The sequence below is a fragment of a genome, unplaced genomic scaffold (genome assembly GCF_019419815.1).
Source record: "Pyrus x bretschneideri cultivar Hongxiangsu unplaced genomic scaffold, Pyrus_bretschneideri_v1 Contig73, whole genome shotgun sequence".
In the NCBI taxonomy this organism is placed as follows: Eukaryota; Viridiplantae; Streptophyta; class Magnoliopsida; order Rosales; family Rosaceae; genus Pyrus; species Pyrus x bretschneideri.
In genome coordinates, this window is record NW_025999813.1 from 1,877,945 (window position 1) to 1,900,270 (window position 22,326).

The 22,326-nt window shown below is 35.2% G+C and overlaps 2 protein-coding genes across 2 annotated transcripts; one reads left to right on the plus strand and one right to left on the minus strand.

Moving 5' to 3' along the window:
* Positions 1 to 1,362: 1,362 nt before the first annotated feature.
* On the minus strand, positions 1,363 to 6,198 carry LOC103927030 (serine/threonine-protein kinase phg2-like). The gene is made up of 5 exons (XM_009335931.3): positions 5,690 to 6,198; positions 3,100 to 3,951; positions 2,146 to 2,331; positions 1,921 to 2,037; positions 1,363 to 1,767 (listed from the first exon to the last, which is right to left on the minus strand). Exons 1-5 carry the CDS (start codon positions 5,729 to 5,731, stop codon positions 1,660 to 1,662), a joined length of 1,305 nt encoding a protein of 434 aa, XP_009334206.3. The 5' UTR covers positions 5,732 to 6,198; the 3' UTR covers positions 1,363 to 1,659.
* Positions 6,199 to 15,514: 9,316 nt separating this feature from the next.
* On the plus strand, positions 15,515 to 22,249 carry LOC103927021 (pre-mRNA-processing factor 19). The gene is made up of 18 exons (XM_009335918.3): positions 15,515 to 15,663; positions 15,806 to 15,891; positions 16,131 to 16,202; positions 16,434 to 16,496; positions 17,114 to 17,200; positions 17,396 to 17,537; positions 17,623 to 17,741; positions 17,937 to 18,053; positions 18,488 to 18,583; positions 18,671 to 18,730; positions 19,216 to 19,290; positions 19,754 to 19,858; positions 20,257 to 20,373; positions 20,454 to 20,531; positions 20,613 to 20,706; positions 21,113 to 21,164; positions 21,695 to 21,765; positions 21,859 to 22,249. The coding sequence occupies exons 1-18, from the start codon at positions 15,651 to 15,653 to the stop codon at positions 21,972 to 21,974; spliced, it is 1,563 nt and encodes a 520-aa protein (XP_009334193.2). The 5' UTR covers positions 15,515 to 15,650; the 3' UTR covers positions 21,975 to 22,249.
* Positions 22,250 to 22,326: the final 77 nt, after the last annotated feature.

The following is a 22,326-nucleotide window of genomic DNA, read 5'->3' on the forward strand; positions in this document are numbered from 1 at the left end:
ATGGGAAATAGAACTATTTCACTCCTTAACTCTCCTCTGCGTTTACTTACACGTGAAGAATTGGTAAGTGCAAGTTTTTTCTTAAAATCCGTAATCAAATACCCTTAAATAAGTAATTGGATCAACAAGGATACTAGTTGTTCTAATTCCCTTTCCTTACCTCTCCAATTTTTAAACTTTCCTATTCATTCATTTTACTATTTCTGTGAAGTGAGCCTGCCCTAAAAGAGGAAGTCCTCTTTTTCTTTTTCCAATTTTCTAAGACTTGCTCAAGAAAAATTAGCACAGAATTGGATAATTACACCAAAACAATACACAGCCCAAATCCTTAGCTCGCACATAAACCACAAGTACATAAGCCCAAAATACGATCGAGCAAAGTTCCAAAACAAACCCAATAGAAAACCTAGACGGGGAGTCCATTCAAATCAAAACCTTTTAAAAGGGGAATTGGACTCTTTAATTTAATAAAAAGCATTATGATGGTCCATGTGGATGCTTATGCAGTCTAAATGTCAGAATTTGTATCAAAACACGATAAGTTTGATAATATAATGGGTCTTTTCTTTGATAGCTTAAGCTTTGTTGCCAATCATGGTACCAAAGCATTGTTTGCAAGAGGTTACGAGTTTCAACACTGCATTCCCTACTTCTTTGTTGTTTGTAGTCTTCATTTGACTGCTTCTCCATGTGCAAGATAAGAGCGCACGTGTGGTACATTATCTCATTCCTTGACAAATTAAACTTTTAGGGTTAGTTACTCTCTAACAAGCACGACCACACGAACAAGAAGAATGACAACGAAAACACTAATAATGTGAGATGAGAATAATTCTTCTATGAGCAAAGAAGGAGGAACCATGTAAAATTGAAAAACCAAGGGATTATAATCAGAATTTAGGGGTTTGTTTGATATCACTTAGTTTTTGGGGATTACATTTTGGGCTTTTGAGCTATGTGGAAAATATATGGTGGAAAGGAGCTATAAGGAAGAGTAGAGAATGATGGTGGGAGAGAAAATCTTGGGAAGCAGAGGAGAAAAGAGGCATAAGCCCCAGAGGAAAAATTACCATTGGCGCTCAAACGAGCTTAAGAAATGACGGCTAAAGGTGTAGGGTAGGAGAGAAAACTTGAGAGACGACAATCTCTGCCTCTATCTCTAACCCTATTCTGGGTTAGAGATTTTAAAATTTCAAGAAACTTTAGATTCAATTGTTAAAAAATGCGCTACAAAAACACCATCAATGAAATACTCAAGCACTACAAAGTTACTACTAAAAGTCCTGAGCTCTGTAGAACTTCAAAATCCCTCGTCCAAACTCACTCTAAAAGTCTCTCGGGGTTCATAAATGTGCAAAAAAATTCCCTTCGGTCCGAGGAAAAACTACATACAATGGTTCCACTAGTATTCAAATAAGTAAGATGCCATGAAATGTACACCTTACAAGGTTTGATGTCTGTACAAGAAATAGTATCACAAGACTTTACATAGTTATGCACTTTCTATAATTTCTTCCTGACTCAATTATTTATATGAATAATATATATAATGACCCAATTATTCATTTGTTTTTTTTTATTAAACCAGGATATACAAATCACTGGTGGAAAGAGGGTCCTGCAAAATTGGTAGATTATTAGTCTAGTACTATATGCTACTCAAATCCAGGACTGGATTGGGTAGCTGCATTTGAAAGAGTTCACTCCACTGATATGAGCAAAAATGTCTGAGGAATCAACCAAATCCTCTTCCTCTTTCACAACTACCTGTAACAATATTTACTAATGTGAGATGACTGGAATAAAATGGACAGTAAAACTTTGTAAGGTGACAAGATGCCGAAGATAATATAAATCGTAACAGTTTGAGAACTGTTTCTTGCAAGAAAAGGTATGTGTTAAAAGTGTAAGAGGCATTACTTCATCGTCTTCATGATTGCTTCCCGCAGGTCTATGGGTCTCTCCAAAGTCATCGTTCTTTGCAAATCTTCCTCGGACTCGAGGTCTGCTGTCAGCAAGTGTTTTGCGGCAGGCATACTGCACATTTGCTTGGACATTAGTGAGAGTTTAAACCCTACTCCCTAGTATGAAGCACACATAGTAACATACATCCACTCATGCAAATATTAGTAAAGGAACATGAACCTTGATTTTCTTGGTGAAGTTCCTCTCATTCCTTTTCTTCATGTACCTGTGGATCTTCTCTTTCCTCTCTTCAACAGAGAGCTTTCCTACTTTAAAATTTGGGTCTTCGGCTATCGAAATCTCAGTTGGTAAAGAAGTAGAGTTCCCAGCCCCACTCACCAGTTGCTGATTCTCAGCACTAAGTGCCTTTTATAGAGGAAAAAGGTGAAAATTACACGCAAAGAAAAAGTTGCAAAGAATAAGTTGCAAAGAAAAATAACATTAGTCCCTTCTAGTGCACAAGAAAGAAAGTACTTCTGTCCTTATTTCAATGCTAAGCGTGCTGATATTATTTGGTTAATTTGAATATGATACCATATTTTCCAGTCTACATGCAGATGATGACAGTCTAAAGAGAACATATAAGCAAGATGGTACTTCAGTAGCTGTGGCCCCTACGAGGGTTTACGACACTAAGTTCCCTTCGATGTCTCCTAAATCAGAATTCTAACTCTTTTTCAAATGACTTTAATGGAAAACCAGAGTTCATGAGAAAGACATCACTAAAATGCAGAGTTTTGTTTTGTTTTGTTTTGTTTTTTTTTTTTTTTTTTTTAAGAGGGCAGGTTCTTCAAGATCTTCAATTTCAACAACCATTCACCACAATAGTTTGAAAACTCAAAAATCAACATGATATAGCTAGTTTTAAAAGGATTTCATTTTTCTTTAAACAGACTTCGTTTTCATATAGAAGGAGAGGGGTAAAGAGGCTCCATATACCTCTTCTCTTTGTTCTATATGGTGTATCAAACTTCCTTCTTGATTTAAGTTTGAAACTTTGGAACCACCTTTTTTAATTCGAACATATTAAACTAAACTGTTTGATGCGTTTCTTGTGAGAAACAAAATAGTTATTTCTTAAATTATCTCCCAAGTATCTACCAAGTACTAAAATTTACTAGCAGTGATTAGTACCTGAAGCTCTTCGGGGTTAAAAACCCTCGATAATGAATCTAGACAGAAAAGTCCACCATTGTCTCCTTGATACTCCAAGTCTTGCTGTTGCAATTCAGAAGCCATAAGAATGCTGCTCGTGAAAATTCCAGTGTTGTCAGCAGATAGTGAAGCAGGATTTATAGGCCCAGTAGGCATGTATGGTCCCATAGGAGGACCGAGAAATGAACAAGGAGGAGAAGAAGGGTTCAAAGGAACATAAGAAGGCACTGAAGACAAGCAATCCTCTTCAAAAACCGATGCTAATGAAGCTGTCATAAGAGGTGGTACAGGTTCGGCAGGGTACTGTGAAAATCCCTCAACAACAGAATCTGCTAATGGCATTTGAGGTGGCACTTGAGAGAAATCAAATTGATCTTGTGGGGTTATGAGAAAGGGAGGTACAGAAAAGGATGGTGATGGAGAAAAATCGATGGAAGCTGATATATCATTATCAATTTCCTCTTGGGAATCAAATATTATGGAAAGGTTGCCATTATTGTTGTTGATGGCATTGGTGGTAGTGGTTGCAGTGTTATTAACACTGGCGGCAGTGGTGGTGGTGTTGGTGCTTGTGGTGGTTGTTGTGGTGGTGGTGCTAGTAGTTGTGGGGGTTTGGGAAATGCTTGTGTCAGTATTGCCATTGTTATCCTGGTAGGTACTGAACTTGGTTTCTAGATCTGGGGGCAGTGAAAGGTTTGTTCCAAAGGATGAATTTTCTTCGTAGCAGCAATTTGGCGAAGAAGTGACCTCGGAATTTTGTAGGGTCTCTTGGAATAGTTCCGGGTCACAAAATTCGAATATTTGAGAGCTAATCTGGCTGGAAATTTCATTCTGCAAGCAAAACATAATAGAGCAATGTTAAAAATTATGATTATCTGACAAAAATTAATACCAAAAAAAAAACAAAAAACAAAACCCATGTCATAGTGCAATAATAAAACCTTTTGCTTAGGATCATCATTCTTCACATTTTTAATCCAATAATTTTAACTTATCTTAGTACGATAAATGTATATCAACCTGCATCAGAGTAGAACTTTCCCTCATCCCCTCACTCAGATTTTTTCTTTCGATATGCATGAAGCAAGCATGTAAAAAGTTAAAAATAAATAGAAAGAATCGGAGAGTTTTCCAAGTTTTTTTATACGGTTTCCACGGACCAACCTTCCATGTATATGTGTGATTCATTAAGCAAATAAGTGCTCAAAAGAAGGATGGTTTGGTGGTGGATTTTTGTGTGCAAAGTAGAAAAAGATGTGCATTTGTACTCCATGTGACATGTAGGCAGAAAGTTACCCAATTGCAGCTAGAAACTAAAGGAGTAAACTAAGAAGGAAGCTCATGGTATGTAAGTTTTGTTCAGTTTATAGAAACGACTTGGTCCGAACAAACAATTAGAATTTAAAGCACTTGGAGGAAAAGAAGCAATTATGTTATCCATGTGAAATGCTTGTCACACTAAGGCACTCCTTTAACCATCTAAATGCAAAAGAATCAAGATTAGAAAAGCTTTTAGGAGAAGCATAAAGAGCTAAATATTCCCGTTCTACTCCAATAGGAAAGTGGGAAATAACTAGTAAGCAACCCTAAGACAATGACAATTTTGTGGGTATATTGGCAACAAAGGTTGAAATAACCATCTACAAAAAAAAAAAAAGAAGGTTGAAATGCCTTAACCCCACAAATTATTTGGGGAATAGAACTCTAGAAGCAAGTCCATGTCGATAATATAAACGGATGGTATCAAAGTTTTGTATTTGCCGTACTTTTATTCCATTTAGTTGCTCTACAACTAAGAAGTACAAGAGATGGTGATGATGAATTCTGTGATTGTTGGAGATGTCGAAATCAAATACAAGGCATTCAAATTTGGATAATCGAAAATGCATACGCGACTGGGGAAGATAGAGATGCGAAAGGGATTGAGCAAAATGATGGTTACAGCACATAGCAGAAATCCCAGAAAGAGGTGAAAGTGAAAGGGAAGGGATATGAAAATTCCTTGCTGCTTGACTCCTCAACCAATTGGACCAAGACATTTTGACCCAAACCATCTAAGAACATCAACATTGAGCCCAACAAAGCATAAAAAAAAACATTTAAAGAATTAAAGAACAAATTGATTCGCATGCAATTATCTTTTAATCTAGGACTAATTCTGAAAACTCCATTTGCAGAAACACACTAATTTGCAGATTAAATGTCACAAATTTAAGAAATACTTAAATCTCTAGACTAAATCCCAAGAACCCAATTGCAGAAACACACTAATTTTGAAGATGAAATGGTAAAATCTTGAGAAATATTTCATCCTTAGACTAATTCCCAAGAACGCATTTGCAGAAACACACTAATTTGCAGATTAAACACACACATATATACATGACTGTGTATACGTACATATATATATTTATGTATTACCTTAAGACTAATTCTGAAGAATCCATTTCCGCATACACATTAATATGCAGATTATACACAAAATACATGCATATAAACACCATTATGAATCAGAAATCACAATATGAATGCATGCATGCATGAACAGAGATTGAGATTGGGATTTGACCTGCTCCTGCTGCTGCTGCTGCTGAATCACATGCTGCAACATGATTTCCAAATCTCTCTCTCTAGGCTTCGAAAGCTTAATCGATATTGGTTCGGTTGCTTAATTAAAAATTAGCAAGAATCAATGAGAGAAATACTGTAGTAATAGTAATGCATTAATCAATATTTACATGCATAATTTGCTCCTCCTCAGACGGACCCGTGTATTATTTTCTGTGATCTCGATGGGATCAAACTATATACAGAAGGAGGAGCCAATGCAAAAAAAGTGCAAAACACAAAACAGATTAATTAAAAATTAAATTATTATTATTTTTTTCAAAAATGCTAATTAATCAGCTAACAATATCAAAAGCCAATTTACAGACAGATAGACAGGATAACGACAGAAGAAAAATAAATAGGGAAGGAAGGAAGAGAAAAACAGAGAGAAAGAGAGCGAGAGAGAGAGAGAGAGAGAGGAGGTTATAATGGAGAGAGAAGGAGGAGAGAGAGAGTCAGCTAAGAAAATGGAGGGTGTGGGGTGGCTGGAAACTTAAGTTATAAACTGAAATATATAACGATAGGGATGTGTCCGTACTTAGCCGTCAAGGCTGGCACTGGTCAACCCGAGCGTCGCGGGGGATCGCAAGTTTCTGAGTCCGTACGTGCCGTGGCACTCTGGGTGAACACAACTGAAGGAGATGGGACACGTGGCCAATCGGACGATGCTCTGGAAACTAAATTTTATAAACAAATAATATGGGTTTTGATAATTAAATTATTTTTTAAATGTTAATTAACGTGTTTATTTTTATTAATGTTATATTTACATATTTGATTTAGAAATTTGATATCTCTACAATTAATTTTTCGTTTTAGCATGTTGATTAACTTCGTTACCTCGCAACAGTTAGAGCAGAATTTGGTTGACCAAGCCCTTTTGCCTTTTGCTCGATTCTTTGAAATGTTTTTTTGGTAAGTCCCGATTCTTTGAAAGGTTTGTTGAGATAACGAAACGATGCTGAAAATGGCAAACTTTGCTTCTCTTTTTGCTTTCTTTTCTGTTTTCTTTTTGGCACATTTTATGGTTGAAATTCCTTGAATAACCCTTTATGGGTGGAATTGTTGTGTCGTGCAACGTTTGGGTTTAGATGCGAGCAAAGGGCTGATTTAGTAAAATAATAATATTGGATTACCTCAGATTTTGAAATGTTACTAATAGCTCCGCAAAATAATGAAAGATTACACAATTTTATTGACGGATGAGTTTTAGATGTAATTTTCTAGTTACGTTTGTGTGTTGGCTTACAGAAACGTATCATGAGCTGTATGTTAGGACGAGGAAGATTACAAAATTAAATACAATATTGACGTTACTATGTGCTCAAGTAGCAAAATCATCAGATATCGTGTTGGCTTGAATGAAAATATGAGTAGTATAATAAAACATGAGAATTGTTATTGGCACTTTAAAAATCTGATTCTACACTTCAAACTTTTTATATTTGGAAAGAAAAATACACTTATGAGGAGTGTAAAATGAGATTTTTAGAGTGTCAATAACAATTCCCTAAAACATTTGCTTCAATAAATGTCAAATAATCTAGAAGATGATTGATATTTGCCACAATATTTGAATCTTTTTGTAAATTGTGTGTCAGCCTCCTTCAATATCAACGGATCACTGGATTTCCTCTGGACTCAAATAAACTGAATCTAAGGATCAAGAGATCCAGACCATTGAAATTTGATTCAACGGCTACAATTATTATAACTTTTAGAATGCCCTCATGTTTGTAACTATTAGATCAAATTTCAACGGCTCATATCCTTTGCCCAGAAAACTCAGTTTATTTAGATCCGGAGGAGATCCGGTTCCAATATCAACCTCAAGAAATGACATAAATTGTTTTCTTTAGAATACAATACCGTAATTCCTCTATTGTATGGATGGTTAATCATGAGCAGAAGTTGGACCCTAAAGATTAAGAAGGACAATGAAAATGATTAGGAATATTAGTTAATCAATGGTGGATTATGGAATATAATGAATGGTAGATTATTGGAATTAAGACTAATAGTAATTTAGGAATTATACCCAACGGATAAGGATGAAGTTAATTATTCCAAAATATGTGAAAAACTGAAGTGTTCATTTTTTATTTTTTATTTTTTATTTTTTTTCTTTGAAGAACCTGAAGAGTGTTCATTGAACTAGCTTGAAAGGAAATCAAAGTAATGCCTAGGGTGCTAGGCGGGTGATTAAGTCGGAGTGGCTCACTTACTCGATCATTTCGAAGTGTTTTTAAATCTCATTTTATACATGAGTAATGTTATTCATACTATATTTTTATATCATATTTTTATACCACCTTAGGTGGCATCTGATGTGGACAGCCACATCATTTGAAAAATTTGCAAAATCCAAGGAAAGGAAGGAGAAAGACTCATCCTATATCACAATCATCATTTAATTAACTAATTTTTCTTAATTATTAGTTTATTAAATAATGAACTAAAATTAAAAATCTAATTAATTCAAATGATGTGACTGTCCACATCAAATGCCATCTAAAATGGTATGAAAATATGGTACAAAAACATAGCATGAATAGGGAGAATATGTATTCATCTTAAATTTAAGGTTAGAGTAAATTGTAGTTATGGTCCCTTAACTTTAACTCAATTGGGGTAATGGTCCCTCAACTAAAAGTTCATTACCATTGGTCCCTTAACTTTAATTCAACTTGAGAAACGATCCCTCAACTTTAACCCAATTGTAGCAATGATCCTTCCAACATAACTCATTTTGACAAAAATTTTGACGTAGTTGACGAAAATGATCATAATTACACCCTTTGATGAGTTGAGGGACCCTTATTATATAAATGGTTATTTCAACATAACTTATTTTGACAAAATTTTGACAAAATTGATAAAAATGACTATAGCTACACATTTTGATAAGTTAAGGGACCCATGGTAATGAATTTTTAATTAAGGAATTATTGCTACAATTTATTCATAAGACAAGTTTAGGGTTTAGGGTTTAGGAAATCGAGTAAGATGAGGCACTTCAGAAAATTTGAGATCTTTTTCAATAACACTAATTATTAGATGACTCTTAATTTGGTCCATTGTCTCTAATTTTTTTTTTTCTTTTCTCCTTGAGTGAAATAATCTAAAACTCATTTCTACTAACATAATATGTGCAACTAGGGTCTCGTTTGGCAGTTCGGACTGTATTGACTATTTCTATCGGATAGGATAAATAGTCATCGGATAGTACTGACTAAATTAGTCGGGTGTTTGGTGCAGTATCGGACTAGTGACCGTATTATTTATACTGTGTTTAGTATTATATTAGATAGGAGGAATCAAACTTAAAAAAAAAAAAATTTTAAAAAGTGAAATCATTTTTTTGTTCCCAGATCTCTCCGCACCCCCCCCCCAAACACCCTCCCTCTCTCTCCCTTCTTCTTCCCCGACTGCAGAAGAATTCCAAATAATTGTTCCCTAGCTCTCTCCGCCACACCCCCCAAACTCCCTCCCTTTCTCTCCCATATTCCTCTTCCCCGACTAAATAATCCGGACGTTTTGGTTGGTTTTATTAAGCGGGTGTATACCGTGTTATCCTATCCGACCGGTTAAATTAATCCGGCGCTTATTTAGTACGAATGAACACCAAACACTCGAGTCCGTATAACTAATCCTATCCGATCTGCCAAACAAAGCCTAAGAAAATAACGTTTATAGCGGAAGAGATGAATTTTTATACTAACAAACAATATGTCCATATCATATGGAATTTTTGGCCCTCGCGTAATAAAGCATACCATTGACAATGTATGCGCTTATATTTCTTTTGCCAGACACAAAATTAACTCGTTTGCTGACTTTAATGTAGATAAACTCACATATCATATGGTCTATCTTTATTAGAAAGTGCATTAGCAAATGCATATTATAATTATTGGTGTCCAAATAGTGTTTGAGATTTTTTAAACTTTGAATATGGACTGAAGCATTTTCATGTTGGTCATGTCCTCTTCATATATATCATCACGAAACATACATAAATACAACATATATAGAGCACAAAATTAACCAGCTTATAAATGAAGGGTGAGTTATTTACACACATCTTTTTATTTCTCACACACTACTTAAATTTTATCTTTTGATCTTCTTATTCAGTTGATCTGATGGCCACAAATTAAGAATATAGCGAGCACAAAACTCTTGAGAAAGCCTAAATGAATATAGCGAGCACAAAAACTCTTGAAAGTAAAGGGTGCATCCACACCTCCACCTTTCTATTCCAAAGTCAGTGCAAAAGCCAAACCAACTCCACGAGCACCTAAAAAGAGTCTTTATGTATACCAAGTTCATCAATTTAAATGTATAATTTTCTCTTTTAAATTTCATACAAACAGGCACAAAACATGCCTCATGTACATGTTTAACAAAAGTGGGATCAATCCCCTTCCTCAATTTATCTTTTCATCACGTTAATGTGGGTCGACAATGAATCTTAATTATGCTGTCTCTGTTTTTTTTAATCCTTCTAGAGCTCCCCATTTTCTGGATTTGGCAAAAATTCTACAGCATGAAGTGATTTGGTTGTCTCATATATTTTTGGATTGGTATAGATTTTCTTCGGAATCTAAGATTTTGTTTTTGATATTTCCACGATGCGTTACGTACTGTCGCAACTCTCACCGGAAACATTTGAAATAAATTCTCTGTTGAAGGGATCGAAGGAGTACTGTGAGCACTCACTTCACTTTCACATGGTTTTGCAAATATTATGCTAAGATTCCACATACCATGGCCAGTTAGCAATAGCTATACCAGTCTATGTACCATAGCTTTGGAATGAAATGATTCACCAGCTGATCTGTTGGGATTGTGCGATTCGATCGATACGAGCAAGCCGTGAGTGTAATGGAGTTCTATGAGCATGCGCAGGTGGGCCTCACTCGACCAGCATGTAAATGTATACTTGGATTGCATATCACGTACTTTTCGTCGTGAAACATGCACGTCTCTTTCTTGTAGAGCTTTACAACGCTGCTCTTAATAATTGATCATGTAACCACGCATGAGGCGGTTTAACGTGTGTGAGGGTTCCTGTTTACAAACGGCGTGCCTAAGAATTTCTCCATTCGGCGTTCAGACTAACTAAAATACCAGCTATTTAACGACATCATTGCTGAACAGTTGGAGTGATTCTTACTCATCATCTTCATCTTCCGACAAGCCAATACACTCGGAGTGATCGACTAGTTTCACTAGAAGGGCTTTTTTATCAGTCAAGTTTCTAACGTGGAATCAATATCTTCTCATCCAACATATAATTTTGATTTTCCTCCAAATCCGAGATATTAAGCATGCTGGAGCCATATTTCTTCACAAATCACTGAATGGTTCTACTTGTAAATTCTTATACTGATTATTCACCATGTCATGTTTCGAAGGAATCCTAACTACTAAAACTGGAAAACCCTTGGAATGACTATGTTTATCTTTTCTGAGATAAATGGCCCTTCAAGTTCAAATTTGAAAAATTCCATGCAATTATTCTTGGAAGTGCAATATACTATCCCAGGAAGTTTTTATTTTTTTTATTTGGGGAATCAATTTATCTCTGTATACTATCCCAGGAAGTTCTGAATTTTTATTTGGGAATCAATTTATCTGTCCTGTACCATTTTAGCCATACAATCTGCCATTTGGATCTTTGAAGCAAACACGAATACGATCACGATCATCATCAACCTTCGGACCAATGTCTGAGTACTTGTCTCGTTTTTTTATGCAGACGATGTATACTTTTTGGTACCTAGCTACATTTCACATATTCTTGACATGTCTCTATAAATATTTTTCCAAACTTGAGCAAAGCCTACCTAGCTAGCTACTGATATAAAATAAAGCTGTTTCTGAAAGCGAATATATTTCAGTTCCCCAAAGCAATAGGTTCCTCTATTTCCCTTTACACAACTACAAATTTTATGTCGTTATGGGCAGTAGGCGGTACATGAATCGAGTTATAATGCTAATAATCAGAGATTGTATATTTTCAGAGGTTTAAAACTTTCAATAGCAACCTATATATTTCTCACCAATATTTTGGATGAACAGAACCCTTTATTTTTGTTTTTCGGTCTTTATTTAAACATTCTCCTTCAATCTTCTCGTCTCTTTTAATAACTATTTTGCAATATTGTTTGACGATCAAAATATTATATTTTACAGGCCCCTATCAGTTGCAAGAAATCAATCAAATCAAAAGTTGTTAAACCCTTCCATTAATGTTGTCATAATTTCTGTGTCTAATTGAAAAAACAAATGGTTCTTAACAATTTTAGTTTTAGTTAATTTTTTGTAATAATATTTTTAAAGGAAAACTAATTAAAAAAACTTGAAAACTTTGAGTTTTAATGATAAGAACAAAATAAAGGGTAAAATGAATAGTATCAGGTTTGACTTTTTAGTGTAAAAATGTGGTTTTTGGTTAAAGTGAACAATACTGTGAGTTTTTCGTTAAAACTCTCATTTTTAAAGAATGAGCTAGAAACTAGGTGATTTGGATCATCACGTACATTGCAGAATGAAAAGCGAACCTAAAAGGATTACTAGCATTCCTCCTTTATTTTTAGAGTGGTGATATTCCTACCCTGGTATCTTATTTCCTCACCCATCATTTAATCAAAATGTTAATAACATATTTATCATTTTAAAAGAAGACTCTTAAACCCCTATTTAATTCAGTACTAAAATTTTGAAAAAACAAAAAATAATTTAAAATAATAAATAAATAATGGTGGGTGGGGTGTGATATCTTGGTGGAAAGAGGTTGGGAAAGATTTGGGTTAGAATGGACAGAAAGGTTGGAGAAAGGAATGGGCGTGTGCTAGATGAAGGCGAGAAACTTCAATGGAGAAAAAAGAGAATTGGGTGTGAGATTTGTGGTTTTGACAAAAAAGGAGGAAGAAGAGTGGTTTGGGGATACGGGGTCTCTGTAGGGCGGTGTTAGGTGTGAAGGAGATGATGAATGTCTAGGTCTTAAGTCTTGCACTTTTTTTTTCCTATTTTTATTTATTTATTTATAATATTATTTAAAGATATATTAGAGTTATTCAAAAAAAAAAATATTATGGTTATTTTGGGAATAATGGTGGGTGGGGAAATAACATTTTACTTTTTTAATTTTCTATGGTGGGTGGGATTATCATGTGGGTGAGAAAATAAGACACTAGGGTGGATCTAGTAACACTCTATTTTTATTTGAAATACATATTACACAAACTTATTTACTAAAATCGACGGGATTGGTATACTTACAACAAAAGAGTGACTAGTACTAGGGTTGGCACATATTTGGACCATATATTTAAATATCGTGTGACATATGATATATTCAATCAACATCTAATGTTCAACGAGAAAAAACCATTAACTAACGTGGCGTTTATACATTACTGACCAAATTATGTAGAATGAAAATGTGGTATCGCAGGTAGGGTGAAATAATTAATTTTGGTGTATTTGATCCCTATGGATGATGAGTTCAATATCAAATTATTATAGTTCACTCATTGTGTATTTTATCCCAAATTCTTTACTCCTTAATTTTAATAATATCGTTGTATTAGAAAAGTTAGTTTCTAAGTTATGTGGTACTCCAATTGTATTAGGTTATCTACTTGAAAGAAGTCGTTTATAAATTAATTATTGTCTTTGTAACAACTAGGGATGGGCAAAATACCCGCGGTTATGGGTAACCATGGTTACCCGTCCATTTAAACTTCACGATTACAGTTATGAGTAACCGTTTAGATAAATAAACGGTTATACGTATAACCGTTTACCCGTGAAATTTAAATGAGTGGTTATGGGTATTAACCGCGGTTATAAACGGGTAACCGTTTACCCATTTATTTTATACATGTAAAATTAACACAAATTATGTTTTCTATCGGACAAAACTTAGATCAATGCTATTGACTATAGTGCATGGTTCATATAGCGGTGTTTTAATTAATTAAAAAGTAACAAATGATAATCCGTGAAGAATTTCTATCCTTAAATTAAATAAATCAAAAGAAATTTAAGTGAGAAAAATAAACAGGAGCGCACTGAAATCATTTCCCTCGCAGTATGCATGCATTAGATTTAGTTAAGATGTCTCAGTCAAAACTGCTAAGAGATACTGCATTTTATTAAGGGCATCTTCATTAAGACTGTCTGCGAGTGTCTGCGAGTTCAACAATGCTTGAATCATCTTTCAGATTTGCTGCTTCTCGAACTTCCATTGCAACCTTTTCTTGCATATGAGGGTGCTTGCAGAGCATATAAATAACCCACGTAAGAGTGCCCGCCGTTGTGTCTTTGCTGGCAATTATTTCAATTATTGGAATGATATAAGGATTTAAAAAATTAAAATACGGAAATGTATGATAAATGTATCTATAACAGTATTTAATTGTCAAAAAAAAAAAAAAACAAAATAATGACAAATTTTTTTAATTTTCAAGTTGTTAAAAAACATGTAGACGGGTGAAAAATGGGTAATGATATAAAAAAAGAGATAAACATGTTAAAAAGGATAAATGGGTAAACGGGTATTAAACGGTTACGGTTAGATGAGTATGCGGTTATGAGTATGGTTAATCGTTTATAAACAATTATGGGTATGGGTATAACCGTTTAGGCAATTACCCAATGAGTAAACGGTTATGCGGATATGAGCATAAATGGTTATGGGTAAATAACCGTGGTTACCCGCGCCGCCATAACCATTGCCCATCTCTAGTAACAACCATGTATGTATAATACCTGGGTGCCCATAATGATTACTCGCCTTTTAGTTTTGTTTAATGATATCTTAACACATGCTTTATTGTTTTAAAAAATAATGCATATGTTATTAATTTTTCTTGGGTTCTAATTAAAAAAAGGAACACGTGCTATTTTTTAATCAGACCAAATTAGAAAGTGAGTAAGTATTTTCCGTCATGTAATGCATTTTAAATTGTTCTCGATACTTGAATCTCTCATCCACAAAGGGCCAGCTTGAGATTGCTATTTTTTTTATTTTATTTTATCAAATTTTAAAATTGTTTATATGTTGTGCTTTAAGAATAATTAGTTGCAAAATAAAGCAGTTAAGCGTTGGATAAATTGTATTTTTAAAGTGTTGTGAGTGTGAAAAATAGTGTAAAAGCGTTTGGTTAATTTAAATGTAAAAATGATATAATTGTATATAATGACAAAAATGAATGTGATAGTGTGGGTGATGACGATGACAACGGTGGCGAGGGCAATGTTGTAGTGGTGGTGGTGCCAATAAATGGGTGTGGTGGTTGGGCTGTAAAGGTAACAATGGTGGTAGGGGTGGTGACAAATAGCTATGGTGGCGGTGGCAGCAACGATGGTAGTGGTGGTAGTGGTGGTGGTGCGATACATGAATTAAAAATATTCATTAAAGACTCAATCTGTTTTTTATTAAAGTAGCTTTTAAAAGCAATAAATATGCTACTTTTAAAAACTATTATCTCAAGGCCATTCATAAAATATTTTATTTTTACCAAATACTTTTTATTGCTTAACTTTACAGGAAAAAATAACAACACTAAGCTGGGCCCAAGTAAACGGGAATCTATCTCCCTCAGCGACGATTACTCTCTTGTAAGATTGTAAAGATTTTGGGTTGGTTGAACTTATGAGATCAATATCCAAAATGAGTTGGGCTCATGTCCATCTACTCTCAGGGAAAAATTATTAAAAGCCCAGCTAATGTGGGCCTCATTGTGGATCGTATCCCGATATCATAAAATCTAACCCATCCACCTCATTTCGTTTCTTTCAGACTCTCACTCTTCGTATTGCTCAGTGAGGCAGCGGTTTTCTCTTCGCTTGGCCGAGTCAGTAGCAGCTCCACGCTCCGACGAAAACCCTAGCTCTCTGCCACAATGAACTGCGCACGTAAGCCTCTCTCTCTCTCTCTCTCTCTCTCTCTCTGTGTCTCTCTCTCTCTAACTTTCTCTGTCTAGCGCATTCGTTATTTTACGATGTCGTTTTAACTGATGTCCCCCTTTCTTCCATCTCTTCTTCTTTGTCCGTACAGTATCCGGCGAGGTGCCGGAGGAGCCTGTGGTCTCCAAGAAGTCTGGGTTGCTCTTCGAGAAGCGTTTAATCGAGCGACATATCTCGGTGCGTTCCTTTCGCTCGCTCTGTTCATTCTAGGGTTTTCTTTGGGTTTTAGCAACAGTTACTGTTTGGTTGCTGAGAAAATTCTGGAAAATAAGAGATTAATAGCATGTGGAAATTTCTTAGTGCATTTTGTTTGTGCCATTTATTGGTGCTGTCATATTTGATGTCTTAGTTTTGTTGGATAAGTTGCAATTTGAATGATATGACCAAGTAGTTTACTTGTTGAATTATCCCACTAGGAATATGGAAAATGCCCGGTAACCGGTGAACCACTTACCGCTGATGATATCATTCCAGTTCAAACGGGGAAGGTACTCAATTTCAATATATTTACTTATTTTATTTCATTTTTGGTACAATTTTTGGTATATCTGTCTATATATTTATGTAAGCGTATTTATGTGTGCACGCGGGTATCTGGAAAATTACCTCTGAATCATGGGTCCCAATGGGATGTCCTAGAGTCTTTATCAGATAAGCTAGTTGGCTTCTGTAATTATTATAGCTTCTTATGTTGATTTGTTGTATATGTTCCTATGCAGATAGTGAGGCCCAGACCTGCACAAGCTGCTAGTATTCCTGGAATGCTCGGAATGTTCCAGCTTGTATGTCTTCTGATTATACTATTATTAACTTTGGCTTTCAATGTTGTTGTATACTCTGTGTTTTTAACCGGTGTTTTATGCCATACTACAATTGTCTCATTCAGTATGCAACTTTGAGTGCCATTAATATCTCATGGTCTATGAATTGTCCAAAGAGAAACCATCTTTATTATACATGTGTGCGATAGAGAGATCTGACTATAGCCAACCAAGAGCATCCGATGTTAAATGGGACATCCGTTAGCAATCCCAGCAGTTGTTTTCAGATCGATGAGTCCAGTGTCATCACCCAGTCTTGATGAGTCCATTAGCATCACCCACTCAATGGACTTCTACCATGTTACCAACATAACATGGCTGTTGTTCATTCTGTTCATGGTAGCAGTTCAGGCACTATTTCTAGTTGAATCTTCCTTGAGAATAAGAACTTCTTTTGGATAGCGCGTAATTTCTTTAGATTGATCTACCATTTTATTTTATCAACTATGAGAATCTTTGCTTAGTTTTCGTATGTGGTTTAACTTTTTTGTTTTATCTTGAAGAAAGTTGTTTAATTGTTGGAAATATATTTTATATGTAGTGTTAACAAAGTGATTTTTTTCCTTGCTTACCTTTAGGAATGGGATAGTTTGATGCTAGCCAACTTTGCAATGGAGAAACAACTACATACAGCAAGGCAAGAGTTGAGTCATGCTTTGTATCAGGTAATGCAACTAGGATATCTTTCTTCTAACTGCATATTGTTCTTAGTCGAGTTCGTTTTTTTGTTTCATTCATTTCAAAACTACATATATAGCTTACATGTGTTTTGCATTTTGTTACTCATTTTCTTAATTTTAGTGTATTGAAATGGAATGACTTGGTTGAATGACCTAATTTGGTAATCTGTATTTTGGCAGCATGATGCTGCTTGCCGTGTTATTGCAAGACTCAAAAAAGAAAGGGACGAAGCAAGGTTATTACTTGCCCAGGCTGAGAGACAAATTCCCGCACAATCAGCAGTTACGGCAAATATTGCTGTCCATAGCAATGGAACACCAGGTTCTTTCTCTATATGCTTCTCAGATAATATGACATATTTTCATAAATTTCTGTTAACTAATTTGAGCTCTATTTTTTATTTTAGTTGCTGATGACCAGCAAGGACCTGGTGCGAGCAATATACGACCTGGAATATCTGCCAGTATCCTAGAGAAGATGACTGAATGTAATGTAACTCTTTCACAGCAGCGGAAGATGCGGCAGGTACTGTTTATGCTCTGTTGCATTTCTCTGACTTGTCTGATGTTATATGCCAAAGTTTTAACAGTTTACTGTCCATTTGTAGTTTATATGGTCTTTTGTTGAGAAAAGCTGCTCGTGAAGTTCAGCTGTTCTCACAAAGTTTATTTGTTAAGTTCTGATAGTTATGTTTTATCTTTATATGGTTTTTGTGCTCAGATATCCCCAACTTTGGCTCCAGTTGATGCGTTGGAGAGGTATACTCAGATATCTAGTCATCCTCTTCATAGAACAAGCAAACCAGGAATTTTATCGATTGACATTCAGTCTAACAAGGTATGAGATTGTGTTTACCTTTATTATTATATGGTTTTGATTAAGCATCACTTCGATATGGGTATTAGACTTGAGTAAAAGACTCAAGTTCATAATGGTTGCTACATGCTTTTGCTCTTCAATACCGCCTTCATACAATTTGAAGTGCATTTGTGGTGCTTTAATCTTTCCATAAATATTTAGGTTTAGGGATGATCCTAAACAAAATGTGCTGAAATGAAGAAATGAATGTAGAAGGAACAAATCTAGATATTTTGCATACATTTCCTACCTTGATCTACTCTTTACTCTGATTTTCACTTCATGCTGTATATGGGATTATGGACTCAAGGTCAAAGTCATAAATCCTTGTGTCTGTTCTATATACTTTATGTCATACAACTCAGTTATGTTTCCATTTTGCTGATCAAATATATTTGTCTTTCTTCTTGCAGAACCTTATTGCAACTGGAGGGGTTGATACAAATGCTGTAATCTTTGATCAAACATCAGGGCAAATCATATCTACTCTTAGTGGTCATTCAAAGAAGGTTTCAACTATTAATTCTGTAGCAAACAATTACTTGATTTCTTTCCATGAATGCATATGGAAGTTTATGTATGTTTTTCTTTGGTAGGTTACAAGTGTGAAATTTGTAGGTCAAGATGATCTGTTCATAAGTGGGTCAGCAGACAAGGTAAGCCGCAATAAATTTGTTTTCTTGTTTCTTTGTCATGGATATCTTTAATACCTCTCTTGATCTATTTATTTTTTTTATTACTATTTTATCTTTTCTATTTACTGGACTTATCAATAGCTCATGTCATTCGGTGGCAATTTTTACCTTAGTGACTGCTCAACTCTACCTACCTCACAATTGCAAGTTTATCCTTGGGACTTCTTATGTATTTCTATGTGGACCAACACAGATTTAAATTGACATTCTAAATTTACTTGTGCTTTACGTGTTGTAACTGGGGTGGTGATCAGCCTCCCCTGACCCAAACAGAAAGGGAAGGAGTTCAGGAAAAAATATAGGAGAAATTGGAGTCAACTAGGGAACTTTACATGCATGCAATTTAGATGTTATTGAATTGGTTGTAAGGGTATAACTTATCAGATATGCAACCTAGTGTACTCTATCTTTTGATGTTATCTCATCTTTTCTCTTTAATGTTGCAGACAGTTCGCATATGGCAAGGCACTGATGATGGGAACTATAACTGTAGGCACATTTTGAAGGACCATACTGCTGAGGTAAATGGTTTGGACCTAAGTTCACCAAAATTTATTCCATATTAAAGCCCTTTTCGGTGGACAAAATATGTAATGGGGAGCAAATCCTAAAACGGACCACAGTGAATTGTCCTTTTTATTTATCCTGTAGACACACTTATCTATTGGACTTAATCTGTTTTAGCAATGTGACTATACTTACTGTACTTCAATCACAAATTCTACTATTTGCGTCCAATTCTGTGGTGTTTCCTTGTATACAGGATTGGAGACTCTGTAGTTGATGTTATAGAATGTATGGTAAACAACTTTAGTTAACAATGTTCATAATAAAACAAACTGCTATTTGGAGATTTCACTTTATTTTGAAATTTGTTCAGGTGTTACTGCTTAACAACTGAGATTTATTATGCATTATTTTCTTTGTTATTACTAGTTATCTGCTATCTATATGAATTTATGTAGCGTGTATCATAATTTTCAGGTGCAAGCTGTCACTGTACATGCCACAGGTGACTACTTTGTGACTGCTTCTCTTGATAGTACATGGTGCTTTTACGATATTGCCTCTGGGTTGTGTCTAACACAGGTCTCTCTCTCTCTCTCTCTCTCTCTCTAATATCAACTAATATTATTTTTAAAGTCATCTTCTTGTACGAGGCAGTACATTACAAATGCATAAATTTGAAACTCCTGTAAACTGTTTAAATAGATGCACCTGTATAGGTGCATGTGTGCTTCTATATATTTTGAGTTATCTACAATAATGGAAAATGAAGTGTTAAAAATCTTCTTCATTTAAAAGATACTGCCAACTTTGGTTTTGGAGGAAGGAGGGAAGAGGGTTGTGGGTTGTGGCATTTAAAAATGATTTTTTTTAATTCTTTTGGAGAGAGTTGCTGGTGTTTAAAACAGCTATTTTAACTTATATTTACCAATACGTTACATGATGATATTGGTATAATGGACGTTTCTTTGGCTCTTAAGGTTGAGGACGCTTCTGCTTCGGAAGGCTATACATCTGTGGCATTTCATCCTGATGGTCTCATTCTTGGAACAGGCACCTCAGAGGCGCTTGTGAAAATTTGGGATGTAAAGGGTCAGGTATGTGGGGTTTATTATTGTTCCATCCTCTTCTTTTCAGTTTTCCTGATCTTACATTCATTACTTGTGCTAATTGACAGTCAAATGTTGCAACATTTGAGGGACATGTTGGCGCAATAACTGCAATCTCCTTCTCTGAGAATGGTTACTTTCTTGCGGTAGGTTTCTACTAAGAAAAACATGAAGTGGATGGAGAATTAGATAATACCGTGTTCTTATTTTACATTTGAATTTAACAGACCGCAGCTAGTGATGGCATTAAGTTGTGGGATCTACGCAAATTGAGGAACTTCAAGAAATTTACTCCATACGGTGCTGAACCAACAAACTGTGGTACGTATACCTCCAAGCATTTTCATTGTTTCTTTCTAGGGAAAAAAAAAAAAAAAACTGACAAGCATTTCATTGACCATACCGGTACTTTGCAGAGTCAGCAAATGACTGAAAATATTACTTAACTACTTGCGGGTTCTTAGTTTAGATGGCGGATTCTTGGTTCACATCTTATATGTATTTCTAATTCTTGGTAGATGAGAGATGTTTTCAAGTCATATTTCCATCCAGTTTACCTTTTATTTTATTTTTCCAGCGTACTCTTTTCCATTGTTATGTAATCTCTATCTCTTATTAGTAATAATAAATTGGCAAAGGTTTCCTACTTCAATGAATTTTAATATCGCAGAAGTTTTTCAAAGTAGAATAGAGTATAATGAAAAGCCCTTTTTGTGATCCCTTGCAGTTGAATTTGACTACAGTGGAAATTACCTTGCTGCTGCAGGATCTGATATAAGGTCGGTATTTATATTTTAAACCTTGTTTGATTGGACACCCAAAAGAAAAAAAAAATTATATTAGCAAAATACTGTATTTTCATTTTTCAAATCTGCTATACGAGTATGCATATTCATTTTATGTTAATAATGTCAAGAAGCTGAACATATTTGTGGAGGCTGTATATAAGTTGTGATCGTCTAAAGACAATCATGGCATATCCATAGTTGTAGTATGGATAATATCGTACAATGTAATATTCCAAGGACAATTATGGAACACTCAAGGTGGCCCGATAATGAAATGAAATCATTTGCTTAGATTTACTAGACCTTGGTGTGGTGGTCTGAGCAAAACTGAAATCCGCCATAACAGTAGTCAACTGCTGAAGTTGTCCCTAAGTAATCCACATATGGCTATGAATGAATGTGTGAGAAATGACATTGAATATTTGTCAGCCCTACAAAAACATTTGACAAAATATTCATTTCCGCCTGTAATGCATTCCATAAACTTTTGAGCACTGATTACCGACCTGGTGCATTTGCAGAATCATCCAAACTGGTAGCGTCAAAAGTGAATGGAACACTGTAAAGACTTTCCCTGATATGTCTGGCACAGGTTAGATTATATCTCTTCACATGCCTGTAAATTTGGTTTTAGACCTTGTGGCCTTAACTTGGGATGCTCATTATTTTCTTGTTTGGGTTTAAGGTAAAACAACAAGTGTGAAGTTTGGACCAGATGCAAATTATATTGCGGTAGGATCGATGGACCGAAACCTTCGCATTTTTGGCCTGCCTGGCGACGATAGTGCAATGGAGTCCTGAAGCAGTGATAATACGACATTTATTAGAATGCATCTTGTTGACCATTGAGTTGGGATTTGTAGCAAGTTTGTACCTTTGGGAATACTGAACTGTAGTGTTGTATGTTTTTTTCGGGTTAAAAACATGTTCACGGAAAATAGGGGAGAAAAGGAAAAAAGAACCGAGATCGAAAATAGGGGAATGCTGAAGAGATTTTTGATTATGTTATGTAGGCATTTTGTGTTCGTGCTTTTAATTACCGACGACTGAAGTCCTATGACAACTTCCGAACCTTATTTGTTCCTTAACCCCCTTATTTTCGATGGCAGCTCTAACGGTGTTGTTACCTAAGCGGACCATTGCTTTCGCATTA

Bases quoted from the DNA above. Each gene is read 5' to 3' on its own strand.
- LOC103927021 (XM_009335918.3), top strand. The intron at 17,538-17,622 runs GTTCTTTCTCTA...TTTTTATTTTAG, and splicing joins CCATAGCAATGGAACACCAG to TTGCTGATGACCAGCAAGGA. The intron at 20,707-21,112 runs GTACGTATACCT...GATCCCTTGCAG, and splicing joins TGCTGAACCAACAAACTGTG to TTGAATTTGACTACAGTGGA.
- LOC103927030 (XM_009335931.3), bottom strand. From the start codon at position 5,731: ATGTTGCAGCATGTGATTCAGCAGCAGCAGCAGCAGGAGCAG. The intron at 3,952-5,689 runs GTCAAATCCCAA...TTTTGCTTGCAG, and splicing joins AGCAGCAGCAGCAGGAGCAG to AATGAAATTTCCAGCCAGAT. The intron at 2,038-2,145 runs GTTCATGTTCCT...GCAAATGTGCAG, and splicing joins ACTTCACCAAGAAAATCAAG to TATGCCTGCCGCAAAACACT.